This window comes from Cebus imitator, unplaced genomic scaffold (genome assembly GCF_001604975.1).
Source record: "Cebus imitator isolate Cc_AM_T3 unplaced genomic scaffold, Cebus_imitator-1.0 Scaffold78, whole genome shotgun sequence".
In the NCBI taxonomy this organism is placed as follows: domain Eukaryota; kingdom Metazoa; phylum Chordata; class Mammalia; order Primates; family Cebidae; genus Cebus; species Cebus imitator.
In genome coordinates, this window is record NW_016107393.1 from 6167162 (window position 1) to 6186357 (window position 19196).

Below are 19196 nucleotides of genomic sequence, written 5' to 3' on the forward strand. Positions count from 1 at the left end.
TTTGGATAGATGATTATTTACCATTTTAGGAAACTTTTGTTCAGGAATGAATTTCATCCTTGCATGATTATCCTTGTAGAAGGAAACACAGCACCATTTTTGTCTCATAAGTGTTTTATTTTCAGCACACAACAGCTTAGAAATTTGGTTTTACTAATAGCACACATGTAAATGGCAGAGAATGAAACTTTCAAGTAATTGGCACAGGCTCTAAGGAACTCTGCTGGAGGAAGGAAGTACAGATGCTCCTTCATTTACCATGGGGCTACAGCTGGATAAACCCATTCTAAACTGAAAATATCATAAGTTGAAATGAATTGGGTTACATCCTGATAAACCCATTTTAAGTCAAAAAATTGTTCAATTGAACCATTATAAATTGAATCATTGTGAGCTAGGGACGATCTATAAAAGCATCATTTGTTCACCACAGCCCCTGAGATCTCACTGCAGCTTGGGTAATGAGAAACGTGTATTTGGTTCAAAAGTCAAAATACCTCTCTCCTGACAACCATAATTCGTTTTATTAGACATTTTTTACTGAGCATTAAACAGTAAAAATCCAAATGGTAAAGTGCAGGCCAGTTTGCAGGCCTGTGTTTTAATCCACCTTGCCTGTGAGTGCACGGATATACATGTACACAAATACAGATACACACACACCAGAAAAAAAAAAAAAAAAACCTTGCACATTTCATTATTCTGTAATCTACGTCATTTTAGAGAGCTATGTACTTTTAAAAACTAACCCCCTGCTGCACGTGCACACATAATCTTTTCCTGGTCAATACAGAAATTCAGATTTATTTTAAAAGAAGAGGAAAAGAAAAAGACTTTCACAAATGGGTTTATTTAAAAGGAAGCAAATTAAACAAAACTATGGTGATAACAGCAGATGTCTAGTTACAATTCATTTCCCTAATGCTGATTAATATATTTATGAACAAATCAAATGTATTGCCAAAAGAAGAATGCTACCATGAACACCCCGGTGGCTACTGGTTTCAGTTGTGCTTCTCAATCAGGCAAAATGCTCTTTCTTTAGCTCCTAATACTATTTATTTTGCTTCCTGCCAATCTCGAAAATAATTCATCTTGTGTGTTTCCTCATAAACGCTCCCTGGTGCTTGATTGCTTTGCCTATGTGGCATTTGATTTCAAACTGCGGTTTTACCTTTATTAACATTTGGAACTTTCTAAGCATGAGGAGAATGCCCAAAAGGCATACAAAAATAAGGCTGTTATTAGATCGGCAGAGTATGTTTTACAGCATATCTAGCTTTCTGTGTATTCCAGAAACCTCTCTTTGCATCCAATATTGCATTCCCAATTGGGATGCAGAAAGTAAATTATCATCTGGGGACTTCAGCAAAGAAGCTCTGGTATCAACATGTTTAATTGCAAAAGAACAGTTTTTCTTATGATTAGTGAAACAGAAAACTCCCAATATATTTAAGACTCTGCCCCCAAACCATTACAGGGGTTGGGGGAAGAGAAAAGCAGAAAACAAAAGAGAAACAGAAGTAATGATCAGTTATCACATGATTTTTGTAGTAAACAATAGAATATGATGTGCAATAGTGCAATTTTCCTTTGCTAGTCCAGCAATGCAGGTAAGTCTTAATAGGAAATCCACTGATGTTACTTTTTCTATTTCGGGATTTAGTTGCGTGCTTGCTGGGGGTTCGAGTTCCTGCCAGACTTCTGACTCTGAGTGGAATCACTATTGCTGGAATCACTTTTACTGAGTTCAAGATGACGAAGCTTCATATCCCAGCGCTATGAAATTTAAAATAGAAAATAGTCACAAGCACATATCACTAGGGTCATCATTTCCATGATTCTAACAACTGTGTCAGACCACAAGGTCAGATCTCTAAAGCATTTTACTACTTTTCCAAAAGTACAAATCCATTTCCCAGGGTAACAAGAAAACTGTTGCAATATGAACATTTTTCTCTGATTTTAACAAGCACAAAGTTGCCCATCTATATTATATTTAGTAATGCTTTCTTATCAAACCTTGTACTTAAAATTTCCATGTCTGTAAATGATGATGGAAGTATCTCCTTATACCTCTGGGTATTTCCTGAGGTAACACACAGGAAGCTAGTGCTTCACAGATACTCAACAAATGGAAGATTTACAAACAGAATTTGAAGGAAAGGCTATTTTTCAACATCCTTTCTTAAGACACATAAGCCTTTTAAAATATATGTGATTTGAGCAAGGAAAAAAAGTAAAAATTTTTTTGAGGGATGGGGGATCTCAAAAATGTTTTCTAAGTAATATCTGCCAAGTACAACCAAAAAAGCAGATAAGGTCCTGCCTTCATTCTAAGTTTTACAAAGCAGGTGTTAGCAATGTTTTTGTTAGCCACAATCAAGTTTAGTAATAGTTCATATTGATAATGTCAATATTTACACATAATTTAAGTTAAATGGAAGTTATATTACATGAGGATAGGTAGGGAATATGAACTACAGCTGTACTTCCCAAACTTCAAACATGGATATCACGTGGGGAATTTGTTAAAATTGCCAATTTTCATTCAGTAGGTCTGAGACAGGGCCCAAGATTTTCATTACTAACAAGCTCCCATGTCATTCCTGTGTTGCTGGTCCAGGGACCACATTTTAAATAGCAAGGATCATCAGATCTTGGGTAAGGTGGCCCAAGTTCAAATTCTAACTCCCCCACTTACCGTGTGAAGTTTCTTGAATTTACTAGACTTCATTTTCATCATTTATATGTTGGAACTGATAATAGAATCTACTTATAAGAAGTAGATTCATCTGAAGATTGATAAAAATATATACAAAGTGCTTAGCATATAGTAAATTAGTCATTGTTTTTCTATTACTGAAAGTCATTCTTCATTTTAGTATGCTTTATTCCACAATCTTGTTTTCCTATTTTATAAACAGTTTGATTCTCAACTTCCCAAGGTGGTCCAAACATCTTGAATAGTTTGCTATGAGATTTAGGTAAACAACAATTTCCATGGAAAAAAAAAAAAAAAAAACCATAATAATAAGGTTTCTTTTTTTTTTTGAGACGGAGTTTTGCTCTTGTTGCCCAGGCTGGAGTGCAATGGCGCGATCTCGGCTCACCGCAACCTCCGCCTCCCGGGTTCAGGCAATTCTCCTGCCCTAGCCTCCTGAGTCGCTGGGATTACAGGCACGCGCCACCATGCCCAGCTAATTTTTTGTATTTTTAGTAGAGATGGGGTTTCACCATGTTGACCAGGATGGTCTCGATCTCTTGACCTCGTGATTCACCTGCCTCGGCCTCCCAAAGTGCTGGGAATACAGGCTTGAGCCACCGCGCCCGGCCAATAATAAGGTTTCTTATACAATTCTTATTGATCCACTGAGAACAAAACTCAGCTAAGAGAAAATCTGATTAAAAACCAACATCCTCCATAAAACTTTTTTTACACATCTTCAAAGAAAACTAAAACAGGGATCTCAATAATTCTGGCCAAAGGAGCTACTCAAACTCTTTAGCCCTCAATATCTGCAAATGAATTTAAAATTGTTCAAACTATTGTTTTTTTTTCCCTTTAGAGTATTTAAATCCAGACTGAGAATATAAATGACCTCACAATAACTCTGCAAGTCCCCTGCATAAAGGAATGGGAAATACTGAGAAAGCAATGGAAAACAGGACAAACAAACCACATGTCCTGTCAACAACACAATGATATTATTTTGGTACCAAAAGAGGAGCAGTAAGCCTTGTTACATGCTTTGCAGTAGGGATATTGAAAGCTCTTCCAACTGGTACAGGAATTTAGGACAAATTCCTGTTCTGCATTAGCAAGCAGAAAACCAAATTAAAAAGACAGTAAGAGATTCCAACATACTGAACAAGAGCCACTTTTTTCTTTAGTAAACAACAAACTAATTGAAGAGAGATGCAGAGAGAATGCCCACAAGTCTAAACTTGAAATGCATCTCACTTTTGACATATCTACTGAAAGGGGGCAGAACTTACTGGAGGATAGTGTCTCCTTACAAAATAATGCCCTCTACATTTTTGTAGGTCATTTAAACCCAAATGTGTCTGCTGTGTCAAGTGCCAGATGTATAAGATAAACCGCCCAGGGGTGTTTAACTTACCATGTAAATGTTTCCCAAGCCTTCAAACTTGCAGATGGAAGAGGATGTATTATGTTTGGTACAGTTCCCATTCCCCCCACCCACCCATACATCCTTTGAGATTTTTTTGTCCCCCTATACATTCCCCCACCCCATTCTTTGAAACAGATTTGCCTAGTGCAGTAAGAAGAAACAAAACTTTCTATAATACAGTCATGTACTATGTGATTTTTAAACATGTATCAATTCCACAATCTGAGAGCTATTGACTTAAAAATAAGGCTAAATTACTGCTCTGAGGACCTAATTTGTTCAGTTCTCTTACATATAGATGAATGTAGCTACCCTTTGTGCATAGGAATTAGTGTTTATTCATTGGGCATCACTGTTTGTTTTCTTACCCATAATTTATTCTCCCCTTCTCACAAACTGCAATTTGTTCAGGGAAGCAATATCCCTAGATTTAAATAGACTACATTTCCTAGGCTGTTTTGCAGCTAAGTAAAAGTTGCTTGATGAGACTCTTGGAAATCCCTTTTACCTCCTCTTTTTCTGCCTGAAATGTAGACGTGATAGTAGAGGTAGAGCAGCCATATTGTGACCTCCAGGTGAGCATAAGTATGGAAGCAATGTCTTTAAAAATGGCAGAGGAGCTGGTCGCGGTGGCTCATGCCTATAATCCCAGCACTTTGGGAGGCTAAGGCAGGCAGATCACCTAAGGTCAGGAGTTTGAGCTCAGCCTGACCAACATGGAGAAACCTGGTCTCTACTAAAAATACAAACTAAGCCAGGTGTAGTGGCACATGCCTGTAATCCCAGCTACTCAGGAGGCTGAGGCAGGAGAATCGCTTGAACCCGGGAGGCAGAGGTTGCACTCCAGCCTGGGCAACAAGAGTGAAACTCCTTCTCAGAAAAAAAAGGTACAGCAGCCGGGCGCTGTGGCTCACGCCTGTAATCCCAGCACTTTGGGAGGCCGAGGCGGGTGGATCACGAGGTCAAGAGATCGAGACCATCCTGGTCAACACAGTGAAACCCCGTCTCTACTAAAAATACAAAACATTAGCTGGGCATGGTGGCGCGTGCCTGTAATCCCAGCTACTCAGGAGGCTGAGGCAGGAGAATTGCCTGAACCGGGAGACGGAGGTTGCGGTGAGCCGAGATCGCGCCATTGCACTCCAGCCTGGGTAACAAGAGCGAAACTCCGTCAAAAAAAAAAAAAAAAGAAAAAGAAAAAAAAAGTACAGCAATAAGCTAGAAGAAGCCTGACAATGTGGAACCACCCTGCCAGGACTGGATTACAGCTAGACTCCTTGTGAAGAGAAATTAGGGCAACTATAGTTAGATCTTTGATACACATACAGGAAATTCATTCCTTAAATAAGATAGACATCAAAGATAAATTCAGCTCTTGGAATATATAAATACATGCATACTAAATTTTAGTATTTCTCATATAGTTGAAGGAAGCTCTTTCATTTTAATGACAGATGGCTGGTTTTCTACTTTTATTTTCTGCGTATTACTTCAAACATAAAGTACAGGCTTACCTTAACTTTTTTACCAAGACGATCCTTCCATTTCTCAGCTATAGAGCCTTCCACCAAGAGTAATCTGTGTTTTTAAAAGAAGCAACCATTTTTGAAAAATTAAAACCTCTTACTGAAAAGTGTAAGTAATCAGTGCCAAGAAAGACTTATATGTTTATTCTTGAATAGGACAGCCAAGATTTAGAACCATAATTATTAACTATTTGTGAGTCACAGGCCCCTTTAAGAAACAAATGAGGTTATGGTCCCTCTCCCCAGAAAAATGCAAACCATAAACTACACACATACACCCATTCCATATATGAAATCAAGGATCCCAACTAAAACTTACCTGTAATCCCCAAGAAGGTGGACAGATTCCAAGGTAAGAATGTGAGGGTAAGATCTCTAGACAGAAGTGCAATAAGAGTAAGATAAGCAAAGCAGTTATTCTGTATCCTTAATGAGTGAATTACCTGGAACGTTCCTCATCTTCATAGCCCATGATGACGTATTCCTCATTAACATTAAGCGGAGGACAGAGGCAGCCAGAGCTGGTGTGGAGGTTGACAGTGTCCCGTGGAATGTTCACCAGAGAAGACTTTAGAATCTCCTTCACCTCCACTACTGCAGTCACATCATGGCACTTCATCTTTATCTCTTTAACTTTAGCCCGAATGACTGGGATAAAAGACAAGAAAAGCTGATAATAATATGACACATAATAGGTATCCCATTCAAAAAAGCCAAAGTAGGCTTCTCTTCAGTTAATTCTTATCCACTTGATATTCAACGAATGGAACAGAAAAGTCAGCCAGATATTCTCGCCTTAGACTGCAGTGTGTGACATACAACAACACATGACCTCCTAATGCTCCACCCTGCTCCCTTTACAATTTGGCTATGCATATATTCGTGTGTATATATGCGTGTGTATGCATGTGCTTTTGAGAAATCCATTTAGAGAATCAAAGATTGAGTCAATAATCGGATACGATTTTGCTCTAAAATTCCATTTTGGATGTGTATATATGCATGCGCAGTTCCAATTGCTGCCAACAGGAATTTAAACTGTGTTAATTTCACGTTATGAAAAGACCTAGTACTTAAATATGCTTTCTTTCCTTCTCGGCATTCCTTTATCAGGTCTATTTTTATTTTTATTGTTTTTTTAAATCATTTTTTAAATCAGGTCTATTAATAGGTTTTCTCAAGTGGTGGGCCTCTTTCGTGTTATAAAATTATCCTGCTCAATAGCATTTCCACACTGGTTCTGCAGTCTTTTCACCTGCCTTATCTTGGGTTCCTGTTTGGTTATTAGCTCCTTTCTTTGTGTTCAGTACAGATTGTCTTTTATATTCTCCTTTATGTGGGCTACATTTTCTTCTTTGTTCGGATATCAGTCCTTTCTTCCTTTGTGTTCAGTGCAGATTATCTTTTATATTCTCCTCTTGGTGGACTACATTTTCTTCTTGAATAAAAATTGTCACCACTAGACCTTATTTCCTCCATCTGCCTTGAAGTCAGACACTCCAACACTCCTTCCCCTCACGTGCTACAGAATACATTATCAAAGGTCAATTGCATCATTCTACCTGTCTCGATGGATATATTGGCACCCAAATTATGTCACAAGAGTCACTTTACTTCTCCATGTAACAACAAATGGTCTTTGGTTGCAAAGTTAAAGTATTTGACTCAGAATCTAGAAACTATAGTTCTGCTTCTTTTCTGTATGTCCCACCTTTAAAAGAGCCAAATTGTTTAGATTCCTGCTTCTAGTAAATGAGCTTTTAAAAGAGCAGTTTTAAAACATCAAGAAAGAAGTAAAAAGTCAATTAGTAAAAAGCCAATGGCATTTCTCCCAGTACCCTCATTGCTCCAGTTCAATATCCATGGACATTATATAGAGGAAAACACAGTTTACCCAAATGAATCAATGTTTCAAAAACTTTTTAGACATGTAATTGCAAACCACTTTAATCTGAGTACCTTCCCACATATTTTAGAGGTTTTGGACTATAAAGGATTAGAAGAAAGTAATCTGTGAAAAATATAAAACCAGCTAATCAACCATTCGCCCCATTAATGCTCCAATTTCATCACACAAACTTAATATTCTATCAGTACAACACACATGACAGAAATTAAGTTACTAATGAATTCTAAAAACTTCACATTTCAGCCTTGAGAGAATTAGTTGCCTCAAGTATGAGAACTTGTAGCAAACAAAAGGTGTACCCAACTGTCCTCACGTGGTTCAACTGGCAAGTGGAGTCCCTGTCTATTCATGTTCTCCCTATTCTGTATTTAACAAAAGATAAGATTGTCCTTTTTGAAATGCCATTTGGGAGAATCAGATGAGAAATTCTCAACCCCAACTAACAGGCATTTTTGTGTGACCTGGCTTAAGTGTACGTGCTTCATAGCATCCATCAACTATTAGAGATTAGTGAACTGTGCAAATGTTCTCAAACTAATGATTTATTTACCCAGTGTCTACTATTTTCATTAGAATTTTTTAGCACATGCACCCACTCCAAAATAAATATCTTTCTACAAGACCTACTTTTTCACTCAAGTAATTTTGTTAACACTTAAGGAGTTTCTCACAGAATTAATCCGAATGAAGTAGAAGTTTTGTCTGAATTTTTAATTGCTCCCACCTTGACTTTGTTTTCTCAGTAGACACATGCAGATATAGAAGATGAAAAATACAAATATTTTGCAAGTAAAATATATTTCCTTTTCAGAATGCTTTCTTCTATTTAATCATTGGAGTGCCTCCCTTTCCCAAAGAAACTGTAAGTAAATCCCAGATAAATGACAATCTTGAAACTATGATCAACTTAGCTATTACTTGGCTACAAAAAAGAAATTATCTGCTCCTTTGCACTAATTATGATACATATCCAATTTTATTTTATGATATTCATTCAGCTATCTTCTCTAAGACCTTCACTTTCCATGACTTGTCTTTCAACTTTTAACAAAAATAACAGCAACAACTATTGCAGCACTAAAGAAGCTCGGATAAAATAAAAGTCGAACATAGGATAAGTGAAATAAATAATTACATTTCCCTGATATAAAATTTATATGTTTTTATTCTTAGCATTACAGTATTTAAAAGTTTATATAGCATTTTTCAGTCTTAAGAAGCTAATCTCCTAGAAATTAAGGCCTCTTTTTTCCCTAGGATTCTTCACATCAATCTGTAAAGAAATGGGTTCCTAGATAAAGCCGCCAGGCATTTGACTTCCTAGATAAACATAACCTTACAAACCTCTGAGCATCCATCACCGACTAAGAAAAGCTACATTCCTCTTAAGATGAGTAGCAAGCAAAACATAAAATTCCATTGAAGAAAAACTTGGGAAACAAGGTGGATCTGTTTTAAAGAGATTTAACTAAACCAAAAATTTTCGACTTTATATTTTTTAATACACTGCATTTTGAAAGATATTGAAGATAACTCTTACAGTCTTATTCTTTTCTCTCCTTCCAACTCCCAAAAGTATAGAAGAAATAAAACTGCTCTATATATCATATATACTTTTAAATAGTGCACATAAAAGGAATAATAAAACTCTTATTTTAATAAGGTTCACTTTAAAAGTCTGTTTAATCGCTGTTTACTCATTGACTCAACATCAATAGTTGTATGCAGAGACAGTAACATACCTTTTACTAATACCATAGATATTAGAAAAAATAAAAATGCCTATGGAATACAGTAAATATCAGTTAGTTCCTTATGTTTCAACTGGAAAACTCTGTTAATTGCCATTTCTAAATATAACGACTGTATAAATAAATTTATGACTCTAAAATATATACCAGCATCCAAAAGCACATTGTGAACAATCAAAGAAGGGACAACTTAGATTCAATAATCATTGATAAAATCAGGATGGTAATATATCTCATAGGGCAGCTGAGAAAATTAAAGATAATGCATAGAAATCACTTAGCATACAGGGCAAAAATGGCAGGCTTTTTAATCCTTCAGTTGTTTGTCAGCTACATTTGGATTGGTGGCTCTTCAATTAATATTTAGTTTATTAGAATGTCAGATTTTAAGTCAAGCTAGATACAACACATTTCTTTAGCTGAATACCAACAACTTCTACAAGTGTTGCTTTCCAAATCTATCTGTGTTTTTCATGGGATAGGCTGACTGACAAAACCAAGTTTGAGCCTTTTAACAGCTCCTTATGCATCAAAGTGCTCTTCTGTTCACCCAGTTAAGCACAACTGATGGCCTATGCAACCCAACTTGAGCTCTAATCCTCCTTCAGCCTCCAGGTAGGGAAGAGTCCCATGTAACTCGATACTTACACTTACCTCTGTGTACTTACGTGCATGGCTCTAGGAGGACAATACTGCCTGGTGTGCTTCAACATCAACCATGTCTGCTTGGTATGCTTGAACATCAACCATGTGTTAAGCATTTTGCCCATGGGAGACATGTTAATTGGTTGGGGCAGAGGGATTACGCTCCTAAAAGTTGTCTTTTGGTTTTTAAGCCTTATTCTTAAATGGCTCTACTTATTTACATGTGCACATATTCATGGGTGCATCCACACACCTTAACACAGTAGTTTATAAATCAACCATGAAGTTTTCCTTACCATAGTTGTAATTGTTCCTGAAATAGGTCTTCTGTGTAGCTCTAATAGGCTTACATTTACAGCGTTCTGAAAAACACAGTTTAGTTATAAGCGTATTTCCAATATTAGCTTTCTTTTGTTTACTCACATTTTTTGCTGAGACTAGATCTCAGTTTGGTGGTGAGAAGGCTCTTGTCAATTCTGTGTGTCTGATCTTTTTCTCCTGGAATTACATTCATGTTTATTCTATCCACATGGCCTCTTATTCAATGTCAGTATGTGCATCGTTTCTATTCTCAACAAACCACCCAAATCTTGAGGAAATGCTGTTCACCCCCATGCATGAGAAGAGCATGACCCCTTAATTCTGAAAGAGGTGTGCTTCATGGTTATGGAAATATTTACATCATGAATGCCAACTGGGAGGCAATTTTCTGCCTATGCTCAGGTCGCTGGTTTACCCTGTGGACTATCGCCTCATGTTCATAGACTTTTAATAGACGTCACAGCACTCCTCCTAATATTAGTTCCGAGATCTCATAGCAACTTAAGGAGATAAGCAAGTGTTATTACAACCCAGTGAACTTGGTGAGGTTCTTAAGGGAGGCAGTGAGCCCCTTCTATAGGGTATAATAGCCACCATTCAACTTAATGGTATTATTGTGCTTGTTGGAGTAAATTATTATCTACGTATTTTGAAGACAGAAATTTCATGTTTTAAAAGTATTTGGTGAGTAGTGACCAAAATGCACATTTTATGTATATATTAGGTTAGTGCAGAAGTAATTGTGGTTTTTGCCATCATAATAATAACAATTCTAATAATCTCAAAGTGTTTTCTCTAAGGATAGATTCACTTGACATCTTGGAGAGTAGATACGTTTTATAGAAGAGCTAGACAGCTGAGATTACATAGCTAAGAAATATACATCATAAGCATGGTAAATTGTCAGGAATTAATGTCAATATAAAAGTAGAAAAAATACACAATTATCTTAAAAATATTTAATTATATGTAAAGATTTCTTTAAATAATGCCCCTGAGAAAGCTTCATTAAAAATCAAATAGTATGTGCTTCTCTTTTGACACAGAAAAAGGAAATAAGAACACATAAATCAGAGAAAGAACATCAACAAAAAAAATTTTGCTTCAAAGGTGTTTTTTGGCTGGACACAAGGGCTCATGCCTGAATCCCAGCACTTAATTTGGGAGGCCAACAGAGTGAGGCGATAGGTGAGGGAAAAAAAATTGAGCCCAGGAGTTCAAGACCAGTCTGGGCAATGTGGCAAAAACCCATCTTTACAAAAAAAAAAAAAAAAAAAAATACAAAAATCAGCTGCTGTGGTGGCGTGTGCCTATAGTTTCAGCTATTTGGGAGGCTGATTTGGGAGGATCACTTGAGCCCTGGAGGTCAAGGCTGCAGTGAGCCAAGATCACGCCATTGCACTTCAGCCTGGGTGACACAGTGAGACCCTGCCTCAAAAAAAATTTTGTTTTATGTTAACATGGAAAGTAAAAGGCAGAAGCTTTTCTTGACCACTTGTATTTTCTAATGAAAATAAATTTTACTTCCAGTTGAACTTGTCAATAACACACTTTAAAGTAGCAGTCCCAAAATGAGTATCGCCCCTCCTGCCAGAGAAATAAGTATCTCTACTGGGGATGGTAGCAGCAGCAACTGTTGCTCTCGCCCATGACAGAAATGAGAATTCCTCAATGATACGCACAGCTCCTTCCCTTGTTCTGCTGATCATTTTTATCACACAATTTCTGTGAAGATCTCAGCCCAATAAACAATGAGTAATATTAGTGCTCATTGCTATTTTGAAAAAAAACGACTCCAAAAATAACTTTATTAGCATACTGATTGTATTCTCATTTAAAAGAGAATGAAAAGTTACCTAGTTTTTGGCTTTTTTACAGTATTTTACTTTGTATTAAAAAGTTATATGTATTTTTGTTTGTTTGTTTTTTGAGACGGAGTTTCGCTCTTGTTACCCAGGCTGGAGTGCAATGGCGCGATCTCGGCTCACCGCAGCCTCCGCCTCCTGGGTTCAGGCAATTCTCCTGCCTCAGCCTCCTGAGCAGCTGGGACTACAGGCATGCGCCACCATGCCCAGCTAATTTTTTGTATTTTTAGTAGAGACGGGGTTTCACCATGTTGACCAGGATGGTCTCGATCTCTTGACCTCGTGATCCACCCGCCTCGGCCTCCCAAAGTGCTGGGATTACAGGCGTGAGCCACCACGCCCGGCAAGTTATATGTATTTTTAAAGAGATATTCTTGAGATGAGAATATTTCTGTTGCTATGGTATTAGATTTATAAATTATCTTCATCCATATATATATAGAATTGTGATTTTTCTGCTTAAAAATAGATATCTCCCAAAAATAATGCATGTAAATAAATTATCTACACATTTGTAATTCTTCAGAAATTTGCTTACAATCAAATAAAAAATTTAGGCAAAAACTATAGCAACTGTCACAGAATTGAGTCTAATTGGATGTTTTTACTTACATATCTTCTTGGAGCATAAACAAATGGATTCCATAAAACTTTCTAGGCAGGGATTTGTAAAAATTATATTATAAAGTGATTTGGTAATATTTCAAGTAGGTATTTACAAAGCTATGCATACACCTACATATACATAGCTAGACTATTACCTAATAGCTAATGAGCTAAGCAAATATTCTTGGAACTAAATTTTGCTCATCTGCAATATAATTCTTATTTCTTCTGGTCTCCAAGGTGACAATGCCATAGTAATTATATGGGACAATGTCTCAATCCCTAACTCTTGCCATAAGCAAATTATCTGTCTAGTTCAAGTAGCTTGATAAAATAACAGAGTAATGAGAATTTGAGTTTTATACCCACAAAGCTCAAATATGAAAGAACCTTGTCTCACTTATTTATGCTTACTCAACCCAAACATTCATATCTTAGGTTATTCATGAAAAGTGTATCTTAGATCAAAAGATCTGAAACATTACTCCACATGTAAATTATATTTACACACATCGACACATACATCCTCAAAAGCCCAAAAACTGCGAAATTGTGAAGAATCACAGAGAAATTCATTGCATGCATTAGTTGTCACCTGTCTTTTTTTTTTTTTTTTTTTGAGATGGAGTTTCACTGTTGTTGCCCAGACTGGAGTGCAATAGCACGATCTCGGCTCACCGCAACCTCCGCCTCCTGGGTTCAAGCAATTCTTCTGCCTCAGCCTCCCGAGTAGCTGGGACTACAGGCACGTGCCACCATGCCCAGCTAATTTTGTATTTTTAGTAGAGACGGGGTTTCACCAGGTTAACCAGGATGGTCTCGATCTCTTGACCTTGTGATCCACCCGGCTCGGCCTCTCAAAGTGCTGGGATTACAGGCGTGAGCCACCGCGCCCGGCCCAGTTGTCACCTGTTTTTAAGCCTGCTACCCTAAATCAGATGTAACAGTTTATTTTTATTACCAACAGTTGATTTCTTGATACTCAGACTTTTTTGGGGGGGCCTGTAGCATTACTATCAATCATTTCTAGTTTAATTGCTAATAGTCTTCCTCTCCCAACTTCCTAAAGGCACAAGCTTTTTAAGTTTTGGCTTTTAGAGTAGAAAAATGAAATCTATTATTTACTGAGCTTTACACAAAAACCATCAGATATTGATTTTTCTTTATTCCACTGTTGAGGAGAAAAGCTTACAAATGAATTAGTCTGTCTTGGTGCTTTATCTGAGGAAAAAAAATATTTTAAAAGTTAAAGGAGTTGGTTTTGACAGAGTAGGCTAAGAAATGACGAGATCTTCAAACATGGGCAGTTTTAACATTAACAATTCATTTACCTCAAAGCCTGGAATTAATACAGCACCTTCAAATGCGGGACACAGTGCAGTGCTGCATCTTGCGAGCAGCCATGGAAAGGACAGGAAGCTGTTTTCAGCTCAGTTCTTTCTCATATTCCCTCCACTCCTCTTGCTTGCTGCTTCTAGCTACTCTGTTAATATTAATGATCTCCTACATATCTGCTAATGAACCTGGAGACTGTTTATTATCCTAGTACAAACGTGAGTTTATCACTGTAGCAGAAACCTGAATTTGCAAAGTTAACATGCCCAGTACTTTGCAGAGCTTGGTCTGTAACTCAGGGGAAATGCCCCATGATACACATCGTGCCCTTGCAGTGAACAGCCTTGCTGTCTCACAGTGGCTTCTTATAAAAATAAAAATAGTTCAAAGAAGACAAGAATCTTAACCTTCTTTATTCAAAGATTTGCTCATACAAATATGCTCACTTATTTTAAAAAAACATAAGGATACTACTAATTTTGATATGATTTCAGAAGATCTAAAGAAATCTAAGTACATGATCCAGTTATGAAATATGATACTCACTGGACTGTCCCTATTTAATGCAACCTTGTTTGAGTTCAAGCTTAAGTGTGATAAAACTTTCTAACTATCCCTGACCTTTGTTTGAAATTGAATGCTTTTGGGTCTTATCCAGAGCTGTAAGACTATAATTAACTTCATCAGATCCTCAAACTCCCATAACCTTTCATGTAGCATGACTTTGGAAGACTATGTTTGAGTGGATATTTTTCTATTTTTTCTAGGAAAAAAATATCCTTAGATCTGTGCTCAGGATTTATTGTCAAAAAGCAGGGAGAAGGAGAGAAGAACATATAATCATATTTGTGTTACAATTTCCTTTATAAGTTTTTCAAGACTGACCCTTTATAATCAGATCAGAATTTAAATCATTTTAATTTTTACCAGATGCACTGTATGTCTCATACCCTGGCATTTGACCCCTGAAACCCACTCATCCTCTTTTCCTCCATTTTAAAACACACAGGAGCAAAACATAACACATTTTAAAAAATATAAAAAATAAAATGTTATAATTTGAAGATCCATGTCCTTCACCATGACTTCTTTACTGAGATCTAGATCGGTATTTCCAACTGCCTGTAAGAGGGGTTTATGAGGAGTTCCATAATTTTTAACATCTGGTAACATTCATCACACCATGAATTTGTCTTTCTTCTATAGAAATGATAGTAGTGTCCTCTGACTCCACAACTCTGGTATATCTATGCTTCTGTAAACATGAGATGGGAAAGGAAAACAGAACTAACATTTGTTGAGCCCTTTCAGTCACTTATATATGAATTCATTCATTCTGCAAATATTGGGCATCTGCTACATTCCAGGCTCTGTAATAAACATGTAGGACACATAATGGGCTCTATAGACAATCCAGAAGAAGACAAAGACATTGAACAAAAAAAAAATTACACACAAAATAATTTGTCATATGTAATAAATGTTAGGAAATTAAAACACAATGTATATGTATAATAAGAACATATCACTTAATGACCTAAACTAGTCTGGCCTCCAATATACTGTGAGAAAATGATATTTAAAGCTTGAAACCTGAAAGGTGAATCATAGTCCTCTAGGCAGGAACTACATCTTTATATATAAGATAAAGAATATGAAGTCCATAAAGGAGACTGAGAAGCAGCAGCCAGTGTTGTGGAAAGAAATACAGGAGAGTGTGGAGTTTAAAAACTGTATTCCAAAATAAAAGCAGGGTAGTCCTGTGTCAAATGACCCTCAGAGCTAAAATGAGTTCCGAGAGAAAAGGGTCCAGTAAATTCAACTTGCAAGGTGATGACTGAACCCTGAGCAAAAGAGAGAATAGGACTTTGAAAGTCAGAAGACTTCATCCACTACACAAGAAAAAAAAGGAGAGAAGGGTGCTGATACTGACAAGTTTATAAATTGGTTGGTGGAGTAATGAGGGAGTTCTTTCCAATGGCTTTTACTTTCTCATTGAAGCATGAAGTGAAGTCACCAGCTATGGGGAATGAGGGACTACGAAAAGCAGGATGGGGGCATGTAAGTAAAGAAAGTATAAAGTGGTTATTTCATCAAGTAGAAAGGCAAACTGTAGCGAGTAGGAATGATGGGCAATCTTGATTTTCTATCTGATATTTCTGTCTTGAATTTAAAGTGAAACTAGTCACCTCAGTTGAGTAATTTTCTCAAATAACTGGAGTTGGAATTTGCCAGATGATTATGGCAGAAGAAGAGAAAGCAAAGAAATTGAGGGTATTTTCAAGGGAATGAGAATTGCAATAGACCATGATATCTCATGCAGACAAGGAGGCCAGAGCCTCAGCAGATAGGAAGTGGTAGCTGATGAATAGGTATTCTCAACATGGTTAAAAAAAAGAGGAAGCAGTGATGAAAGTACTGCAACAAGTCATCTCAAATGAAAAGAAGTGGTAAGCAAACAGTGGGACTGTTAGAATTAACATTACAACGCTAGCATCACTGCTAGATGGTAAGGCCCAGAACTGCTCATGGAAGTGAGTGGCTGAGGTAGAATAGACTAGCATATTAGTAAAGTGAGAAGATCAACGCAGTAGGTGGATCATCTGCCTTACCATCACAGCCATCAACAGCAACAGGAATGGTTGCCATTGCGGAGCTTGTTCAGATAGCCCTTAAACATAAGCTGGGCAATATACCACTTGGCCATTCAGGAGGTCAATTCCACTATTCTAGAAACAAGGTGATGGTAAAACATCGCTAGATTCCACCCCGTGGAACACATTCCCTCTTCCCAAAATTGCAAGTCATCAAACGGGCACTTAATGAAAAAATTGACAGGGTCTTATTGTTCCTAGGGCATTAACAAACAAACAGAAACACCAGAACCCTAGAGTTCTGGCATCAATGATGAAAGAAGAAAACAACAACAACTTCTGCAGATTCAGAAATTAACTATATTAAACTAGGAACCATATTAATAAGAGGCTTGAATTTAGAAGTCAAATTGATATTATGTTCCTAAGAGGGTGTATTTTTACACACTAAAAAATAAAATGATGCACAGAACTCAAAGTCTCAAAAACACCATGGTATGCCAAAGCAGCCAGTCCTGAGTGTATGCTTCCCTTTACGTGAAGCTGAATATCAACACCAGTCTATGGCAATAAAAATCAGAACTGTGCTTGCCTTGTTCTGAGGGCAAGATGGGTGATTGGACACCTGATAATTTAGAGAATTGTTCTTTATCTTGATCTGGATGGGGGTTACATAAGTATATACATTTGTCAAAATTTAAATGCAGCATACACTTAAGATTTGTAGTATTTTACTACAAATAAATTATAGCTTAAGAAAGTTATATTAACATAAAAATAAGATATTTCTTTCATTTTTGTCATAAAATGAAGTGTTTTCTTGACTTAGCAGTCATTCATTATGTATTTAAAACAATATTTATTTCCTAAACCTATATATAGGGCAAAGAATATCATATTAAATTTTATTTTGGATTAGACCAGTATATGGAAAATGTGATGAAGTTGACTGGCGAACCTACGTGATATAATAAGGCTTTAAAAAGTAAAAGTAACATTTTCTCAACTTAGCTGTGAAAACAAACCTCAAATATTGTAATAAAGGACTCAATTCACAGTAATTTGCACTTAGTAAAAGGAATTGCTTAAGACTGAGAAAACTAACACTATATTAGTAAGAAAAGGAAATGCAGTTTATTTCTTTATATCTTTGGAAAATTTCAAATAAACTGCCTTTCACAAGTTTTCTAGATTCAAGAGTTACTCAGAATATCCAAAATATAGAAAGAGTCAATACGATTATGCCTGTTTTCCCTCATGACTTCTGAAGTGCTGTTTTGTGACAGACTCTAAAGAAATCAATTAACAAATAAAAAAGGGGGCTTCACAGCCTTTAGAAGATCATGTGTCCACTCAATGTCAAGTACATTGAAAAGAGGTGAAAAAAAGGGAGTGCCAGTCACCTATTTGCTCTTTCATTCCATGTCCTGGGCACATAGTGTGCCTGATACCAGTGTCCCTTACATTTTTTATTAATACATAATAGATGTACATATTTTCAGGCACATTGATATTTTCACCTTTCACATAATGTGTAAAGATCAAGTTACAGTAATATCTATTGCCTTAAACATTCCTCTTTATGCTATAAACATGTGAATTAGCCTCTAACAATAAATCATTGTTAACTTTAGTTGCCTTACTGATCTATCAAACACTAGGTCTTCCTTCTAACTAACTGTATATTTGTACTCATTAATCATACTCTCTTCATTTCCTCCTCCCTGTTACCCTTCCCAGCCTCTTTAACTCAATTAAATTCATTTTTTTTTTTTTTTTAGCTCCCACATATGAATGAGAACGTGTGATATTTGTCTTTCTGTGCTTGGCTTATTTCATTTAACATACTAACCTCCAGTTCCATGTTGCTTCAAATGACAGAATTTCACTCTTTTTATAGTGGAACAATATGTCATTGTGTATATATACCACACTTTCTTTTTTCATTCATCCACTAATAGGCACTTCAGGTGATCCCACATTTTGGCAATTGTGCTGCACTAAACATTGGAGTCCAGATATTCTTCAATGTATTAATTCCCTTTCTTTTGAATATACACCCAGTAGTGAAACTGCTGGATCATATGGTAGTTCTATTTTTAGTTTTTTGAAGAAATTCCTATTGGTTTCCATATTGGCTGTACTAATTTACATTCCCACCAACAGTGTACTAGAGTTCCCCTTTTTTCCACATCCTCACTAGCATCCATTATTCTATCTTTTTGATAAAAGCCATTCAAACTGGGATGAGAGATCTCATTGTGGTTTTGATTTGCATTTATCTAATTAGTGATGTTAAAAATATTTTCATTTACCTGTTGGGCATTTGTATGTCTTTTGAGAAATGTCTATTCATATATTTTGCCCATTTTTAGTTAGATTATTTGTTGTTTCTTGTTTTGTTTTTGCTACTGAGTTGTCTGAGTTGCTTATATATTCTAGTTATTAAGCTCTTGCCAGATAGTTTGCAAATATTTTCCCTCATTCTACGGATTGTCTCTTCACTTT

The 19196-nt window shown here is 36.5% G+C and overlaps 1 protein-coding gene across 1 annotated transcript in view; it reads right to left on the reverse strand.

Annotated features, from left to right (window-relative positions):
* Positions 1-505: 505 nt before the first annotated feature.
* FRZB (frizzled related protein) overlaps positions 506-19196 on the reverse strand; it is a 35943-nt gene continuing 17252 nt past the window's right edge. The window contains exons 4-7 of the mRNA XM_017532772.2: positions 10264-10329; positions 6106-6310; positions 5651-5714; positions 506-1779 (exon numbers count right to left, since the gene is read on the reverse strand). Of these exons, the coding sequence (XP_017388261.1) occupies positions 1663-1779; positions 5651-5714; positions 6106-6310; positions 10264-10329 (452 nt within the window). The 3' untranslated portion in view covers positions 506-1662. The remainder of the gene's footprint in view (positions 1780-5650; positions 5715-6105; positions 6311-10263; positions 10330-19196) is intronic.